We start from the raw sequence: 8,360 nt of genomic DNA, 5'->3' as shown, positions 1-8,360 counted from the left end.
TTTCCAACCTGAAGGTGAGTGAGCGTAGGGAACGAACTTCAACCAGGACGTGATTGAGCCATGCGAATACTTATGAAGTTAAGCGGGGCAAAGCCCGCGGGTACAGCTAGTAATATAATAGATAATCATTCACAACGATCATTTGTGTTTGTTATAAAGGCGCTAATCGACTTTACAAATACCGAATATGTTAGTATGGTTGTATCTTAAATGTGTGTATTTTTCGTTGTTTTGTGTCGCTATGACGGATCGTGTTAACATGATAGTAACCTAAATTTGTCCATTTATCGTTGTTTTGTGTAGCTATAATTTGTTGTAATTTTAATTTGGCAAACAGCTACAACTGAGCTATGTGTGAAATCTTTAGAAGAGTGGCCACGAATCAAACAGCTCACACTTACGCAAAACATGCGTGCGCTGCCATCTGAGCTTGACTTTATAAGCTTCCTCAAACACATCGGTGATGGGACATATCCAATTCATTCTGATCTCGGCGATGATATAATTGAACTTCCTCAGAACGTTATCTATTCAGGAGATATTATTGACGAAGTATACAATGACTTTGACAGCATTATAACAAGCAGCACTATAACAGACCGAGCAATCCTCTCTACGAAAAACGAATTCTGCCATTCTGTAAACGAAAAGATAATGTCAAGGATGCCCGGAGAGTTCACGACTTATTACAGTTTTGACAAGATTGTAACTGATGACGTTTCGGAGACACTGAATTTCCCAACCGAATTCCTCAATAGCATTGAATTGAGCGGATTACCTCCTCATAAATTAAAACTTAAAGTCAACGCGGTCGTCATGCTCATAAGAAATTTAGACACTGCTAAAGCACTGATCAATAGTACCCGATTGAGAGTGAAGCATTTATATCCACTCACTATCGACGTGGAAGTTCTAACCGGAACGTCTTCGGGAAATCGATTTCTCATACCAAGAATCCATTTACGTCCTTCTGATGCAGCCCTTCCCTTTGCCATGCAACGCACGCAGTTCCCAATCATACCTGCGTTTGCTATGACAGTCAACAAATCACAAGGACAGAGCATTGGCAAAGTTGGAATAATGCTTGAAGAGCCTGTCTTTGGCCATGGACAGCTGTATGTAGCCTGCAGCCGTGCACGATCGTTTGAAGGGCTGAAATTCATGGTCCGTGACACAGAAAAACAAGGCCGGTTGAGAGGTGATGATCGAGTGTTCACTCGGAATATAGTATTTAAAAATTTAGTATAACCATTTACAGTGAAATGTTTTCAATTTAAAACTAAATTTTGTGTTACATTTATTATGATGCATCGTAAATCTATGTATACTGTATTATAAGCAGTCCACTATGCAATAAGTGCGCTATAATAGTGGTCCAGTACTATTTAGCTCACTTATTGCATTGTAAAATATAGTTTCACGTAAGCGTGCACATTGCCACATGATAATATATTTGAAAGTGTGTGTGTATACTTCAGTGCGCATAAATTAGCGGAAATGGTGAAATTACGCCATGCTAAGATAAAAAAATTGGGATATTTTGTAATAGCACTCTGATAGGCTGAAAATGGTGAATTTATGGTGGATCCATGCACTGCATGTAAATGTTTTGAGATTGCCATTTCAATTATTATTGCTCTGCTAGCGTAGCGCACGATTCCGTGTGCTCGGGTCCACTAGTTAAAAATAATAACACGTTTAATGGCGCGTTACTAGAGAAAATTGTCTCGGCTCGCCTTATCACACATATAGTTACCATCTGCTCGACCAGTTTGAAATATTTTGTGTTTATCCGTGTTATTTGTATATTACTTAACTTCTGATCTGACAAACTCCACTATGAGGAATACACATTCTGATCAGATGATGTACTCTATTTGCCGCACAAAACTGTCTGTTGTCATGTAAACTACCAAAGATTGTTTCGACACTGCAAGTAATAAAAAAATACTTGGATAAAAATTAAACTAATTCCTTCAATGAGTGGCTAGTATCATTAAATACAGTTTTAAAACGCCAAAATTGTAAAATTATCTTGTTCCTAGAATGGTCCTCAACACTTCTTCTCGTTTTTCAAATGTGTACTGCAACAGCAAACCAAAGTATTAAAACAGAAAACCAAATGGTGATTTAAATAGTAAGAAAGTAATCAATTGTACTTAATTCATTTCTGAGGCTGTACAGACATTCATTTCTTTTCTCAAACTGCTAAGCTGGTTAATTCTAGGTTTGTTAAGAGTACCATCTTACCTTACAATTCCATTTCCATACCTTTGTCAACCTTACCCTACTTAGAGGATTAAGTACGGTAAATCAAAAGAAATTATTTTATTTCTTTCCTCGTCGGTCATTCGTCTCTTATGATGGCTTCTTTGTGTTTGCTGGCAATATTGCACATGGGTAATCCTGAAAATATATTTCGTTCAAGAAATGGATATTGTAAATTAACAGAAATTCATCTCTAGCCTAGGTGTGAATTGAGAAATATGATCTAACCCTAAAGTAGGGTTCTATTTATGCAATCTCTTGACAAACTATTTTCTATAATGTGGAGTAGAGATTAGAGAAGGTTAGGATAGGCTTGGCATAAACTATTTTGAAAGCATAGAAATTAGTTTGAGTGATGAGGTCAAGCAATAGTAAGTTCATGAAGTAGACAGTAAATATAAAAATAATCACAAAAGTCATTCAAAAAACATAAACATAAATAAATATTTTTGTTGAATCGTGTCATTGGATATTCACTCATCACTGTTTACTATGTGAATATTCGGTATAATCCAGGTTAACGCTATCTTATTAATTAATGCTATTCGGATTAACTGTTTGACTGTTTATTTATTTATAACTGGTTGACACTGTCGGCATTGTAAAATGTTCTGGCGATAAAGATTTTATTTGGTTTGATTAATATTGTTGCTACAGTTGTCTGAGTGTTTGTAGCGTTTATGCTCAAACAAATTTTTATACCAGCCTATACCCTGGTGTGTTTAATTACAAGTTCAAAAACTGTTATTTCAGTAAAAGATTTCACTAGCCTACAATAACACAATATGTTAAGTACAAGAAATTTAACTTAAAGTTGATAGATTGTTTATATTGATGATTACAAATTATTAATTAATCAATTGGTTATTTTTTGTCAGTAACACTATAGTTAATTTTTAATACAACAATTAATTACTGTTTAAAGTTATGGATTAATGATTCTAGTCTTAATATTAATCTTAGCCGAGGCCTATTGGTGACTTGTTGAAGGTTCAACCCCTGAACCAAGCAATGCTGTTACAGTAATTTTTTGAGCTTCTGCTTGTGTAGGCCGGAGAGTTCTCAGTTTTTTCTTTTTGTTTTTCGTTGAAAATAACCTCCTTTGAGTTCTTTAGTAATTTGTTACATAAGTGACACATAAAAATTTTTATACGCTATCACTAACTTCGGCTAAATGAAACCCGGACACAAATACCTTCGTTAACTTGGGCAGAAGACGACAGTAACTGTTAAACTTACAGTGATAACAACAACAATAACAAACAATAATTATCTGCCGCGTTTCAGTGACAAATAATAAACATTTTTATACGCTATCACTAGGCTAAATGAAACCCGGACACAATTACGTTCGTTAACTTGGGCAGAAGGCGACAGTCAGTAACTTACAGTGATAACAACAACAATAACAAACAATAATAATCTGCCGCGTTTCAGTTCGGATGCTCCGTGTTCCGTTCCGATCCGACACCAATTCCACTGTCCCGGGCGAGGTGGTAGGGGGTACCGAGTCCTGATTGAATGGAGTAGTATAATCCCCCCACATCTTTTTAAGACCTGTTCTAATAGCTTGTCTCCTTTGCGAACAATCTTTTTGAAAAATTAAAGGAAATTTTCAAAAGGGGAAGTACTGAAAGAGTCAAGATCTCCATGATCTATCACAGATTAGGTGTGATAGATCACATCAAATGTGTCAAACGATTGTGAGTGATAAACTGTGAACCATAAAGCTGTTTTGTTGTCATTACAAAATGAACCGGAAGAGAATGGGCATACATGAGATTACCATGTGAGCAATTCTTTGAATCTATCAAGATTGTGACAGAAATAGACAGAATAGTAAAATGGTCATATAGTGGCCTCTCTTTTAATAAGTCTCTTTTAATACTTTTTTAAGAACACGGACCAGTATATAAAAGATATTGTCGGTACTCTGTTGCCTTCCAATTCTTGATTTTTTTTAATGACTGAGGTTTTTGATGAACTCAACAGGCATACATCTTTGGAAATTAAGGTGTTCTTCTGACAAAGATGCAACTACATTAGTAGGAAACTTGATTGGTATTGGTCCATGAATCCAAAGGTAAATGATTGTTCGGACAATACCCAGACAAACCAGGTACAAATAATCTAAGGGAAATTATGTAATGAAATCAATACCAGAGATAGAGACGAAAGGAGATTCGCCACAATGAAACTCAGCGTCTTCTTTGTTTAAAAAACTCTGGTGGGTCCGAACAGAAGAATCATTGTCAGGAAAGGTCATTCTATTTTGGTTCCATACACCACATTGAGTACATTTTGTACAAGAGTTATAGCCAGGATGACCTTTAATGTTGAAAATAAAAGATTTAGCAGGGGCATCACTAATAAATCCTTTAACGGCTACAGTTATTTTTTTCCATTACGATCGAAACCTTCAGAATAAATAGTTGAAATTTCATCAACAAATGGACGCAGGAACGAAACACATGAGGAAGGTTTGCGATAGGAAAAACCACTGATTTCAGGTTTGGAACGTTGGTAATTGACCCAAGAATTGGCCAAAGCTCATTGGAACTACTCTTGAAAAGAGATAAACCATCAATATTTATGAGAAGATCAATATGTGACCAGTCTTTGAGAAACTGTCACATTTTCTTAAGACAATTGCCTAACCCAATATGACAATTATGGATGTGCAGAATAGCTAAGAGAGCAGTAAGGGCTGCATGGCTAATGTTATACTGCACAGTCCAGTTTGTTAGTTTTTCTTTAAAGAAACCAGAGACATTAGCTCGAAAACAGTTATTATACCCAGAATCATCATCAGAGGATAAGTCAAACCAACAGTTATTAGTCGGATCATCTGATGAATGGTCAGGAAATTCACAGTTATTTTCAGGATTCACAGTATTTGCATTATGACCATGATCCTCAATGGATAAGCCAGTTTCAGTCTCCCCTTCAATATATTTTGGGGAATTGGCATTTTGATCTTCATTAGACGTTCTATTAACTTGGCCTATACTTTCAGAAGTTATTTAATCTATTCTTGATTTTCTTTATTTTTTTTTTTGCCTGACGAGATAGCTCCGTGTACGGTCTTCGAGGCATCTTTCTTTTTTTTTTTGCTGAGACATTAGCGACAACTTCAAGATATTAATGTAAGCGAAACGGCACACGGAAGATTTCTCAGGTGCCGTTTGACGTCACTAACTGCTGACGTCACTTTGAGGGAACACCAATACCGCAACGATACGGTTTCAGACATCTGCCTCGGTGGTGCAGTGGATAGCGTTGCGGGCTGATAATCCGAATGATCCGGGTTCGAATCCCGCCGGCGGCACTAACTTTTTATCAACAATTTTTTCATATCAGCAAGTTTGGTTGCTTTGGTTAGGTTATGACAGTTTAATTTTATAATTAAAAGATTATTAAAATGAATTTTAGACAATTATAATTTTATTTTATGAACAAAACTATTTTTTAGATTAGTAAACCTTTATTCGATTTTTCCATTATCAGCACGTTTGGTTAGTTTGGTTAGGTTATGACAGTTTAATTTAATAATAGAAAATTATAAAATTGTCTGTTTCTTCAGACGCAGCAGTTAGTGACGTCAGCAGTTAGTGACGTCAAACGGCACCTTAGAAATCTTCCGTGTGCCCCACCGTTAACGTAAGTACATACTTACTATTATTTATCAAACATATGTTGTAAAACTTAAAGGATTTGTTTGTACGTTAAACGTTTTATCTATGGTTAAACGTCCAAATTAAACACGAAACTATTGGAGAATGTAATCTTGTGCTCTGTCGTGAAAAATGAATCGGTATTCGTCGTACATAGTTTTAAATATTAATATTAATTTGCATGTTAGTTTATGAGTATATAGGTGAATGTTAAACTTTGACTATTCAGTACAGTAAGTAAGACAATATGTACAACCTATGTAACAGATTAATATTATATTTAGCTTTATTGTATAATTTCTACAGACTATGGTTCTCAGTGTAGTTCAGTGAGTGTGAGTCATCCTATCATAAGAAAGTCATCATCTGCCCAACACACTACAATTAACTGTCTATATTCTGCACATCCTCATTGTCATCGTCAAGTAGGCCTAACTGATCATCATTTAGGTCATAGGGCTTCGTTTTTCTTCATTTCCATTGTTAGGCTTAGAACTCCCCTGTAAAAAACAATAATTTTTAATGATATCCTAAACATAAGTTGTAATAAGTTGCTTCCAACTAACATGCTGATAACAATATATTAGTCCTTTAAATGTTATTAATAAGGAAATCAAACAATATGACAAACTTGCTCACCTCACAAGATTCTATTTTGGGCTGTTGAAACGATTCTGTTGAAGAAATAAACACTTCTTCACTGTCTTCTTTATTTTCTACACACCCAATAGATATATGATATATATATTTGATGCGGCTAAAAACCTTTTCGTAACTCTGGCACTCATACCAAATTTTTTATCTTCAAATTATTGTTTATTATCAAACTAATTTGAACTCACAACAAGAAGTAAGCAAAAGACAACAAACCAACAGGAACTTCAGATTTTAACACCTGTTGCAGTTTACATAGAGCCAACACCTAGGCTGAAGTTGAATATTTATTTACAAAGAGTAGGAACATTTAATAATATCTAGACACCGTTTTTGTTTTCATTGGTTTTATTAGCACTATTTATTGATTTGGAATGAATTATCAAGAATATTACGTAAGTGGAGTGATACAAATGAAATACTAAAGCAGAAAGCAGTAACTGACTGACACTAAGCTAAAACGCAGTAAGCGTAGTGTAGATACTGCTTTCTGCTCTAGTACATGCAACTTACTGCCTTTTGATTTAGAACGTATGCTGTGACAATGTAGATGCTGCCTTAGCAGATGTGTTGTATCTCAGAAACTGTTTCAGATACGACGTTTTGGCTGAGATTTTTGGATTCCTCGTGGTCTAAAACATCAGAAACAACCATAGCATCAAAATCGGAAATTTTGTCAGTTACGTCTTTTTGTCTTAGCAGGGCAGAGTAGAGATTTGGATAGAGGGATCGTCCCATCTACTTTAAAAGCTTATAAGGGTGTTATTTTTATATGTTGTTAGCTTCTAGAGGGTATCTACACCTAGCTTTTTCAGCTTATAGGGTATCTACCCCTAGGTTGTGAGCTTTTAGAGGATTACTCTTTAATAAATAAGGCTTCTTAGGGCTTTGTTTGAAACTTATATATGAATCGCCCTTAGTCTTGGAGCTTAGGGGATTTTCCTCAAGTTTAATAGGATTTTTACTTAGTAGTCTAACCCTATAGTAAAAACCCTGATACCAATACTTGACTTGACTTATTTCCTGTTATTCCTCTAAGGAACATAGGGCAGCAACCATACCTCTCCAGCGTACTCGGTTGGGAGCGATTCTCTTCACTTCCAGTCATGACCTCCCAATCTCCCGCAGCTCTTGGTATACCGTAGGCCTCCAAGTCATTTTTGGTCTCCCCCTTCTTCTTTGACCTTGCGGATTCCACTCCAGAACTTTTCTCACTAGCTCGCTCTCTTCCTTTCTTAGCGTATGACCAATCCATTTCCACTTTCTTTCTTCAATTTTCTTCTTGAGTGAGATTTGAGTCTGGCCCATAACTCTTCGTTGTAAATGACCACAGGCCATCTTATTCCTAAAATTTACCTGAAACATCTGTTGACGAAGACCTGAATGGCTCGGTCATTTCTACTGGGCTCTTTCCAGGTTTCACAGCCGTACAACAGAACTGAGTTGAAATTTTTTCCTAAAAGTCTCCAGTTTCACTCTCAAGCTTAGTTGGGAAGATTAAACCAATAGATACCAATAGGTAATGGTTTGATTGATGATTTTATATGTAAGCTCGAGACCATTAACCTTCTAAGAATTCGTTGTAAATACTTAAGATTTCCACTCATAATAGATTTAGTGATAAATGTAATACGAATTAAGTGATATTATGCTTATGAATAGGGGTGTGCGGGTAGCATTTTTTTTTACTCGGTTCGGGTCGGGTGGTAAACATTTTGGTCGGGTCGGGCTCGGGTCGGGTTTTACTATTTTATCTCGGGTCGA

General features: G+C 35.9%; 1 protein-coding gene across 1 annotated transcript; it reads left to right on the top strand.

Moving 5' to 3' along the window:
• The first annotated feature begins 408 nt into the window (after positions 1–408).
• On the top strand, positions 409–1,248 carry LOC128984257 (ATP-dependent DNA helicase PIF1-like). The gene has a single exon (XM_054403560.1). It carries the CDS (start codon positions 409–411, stop codon positions 1,246–1,248), a length of 840 nt encoding a protein of 279 aa, XP_054259535.1.
• The last annotated feature ends 7,112 nt before the right edge of the window (positions 1,249–8,360 follow it).

This window comes from Macrosteles quadrilineatus, unplaced genomic scaffold (genome assembly GCF_028750875.1).
Source record: "Macrosteles quadrilineatus isolate MER2022 unplaced genomic scaffold, UCM_ALF_1.0 Scaffold_2__2_contigs__length_208266976, whole genome shotgun sequence".
In the NCBI taxonomy this organism is placed as follows: domain Eukaryota; kingdom Metazoa; phylum Arthropoda; class Insecta; order Hemiptera; family Cicadellidae; genus Macrosteles; species Macrosteles quadrilineatus.
Note: the sequence above shows the minus strand (reverse complement) of the source record. Positions and strands in the feature narration are given on the sequence as shown.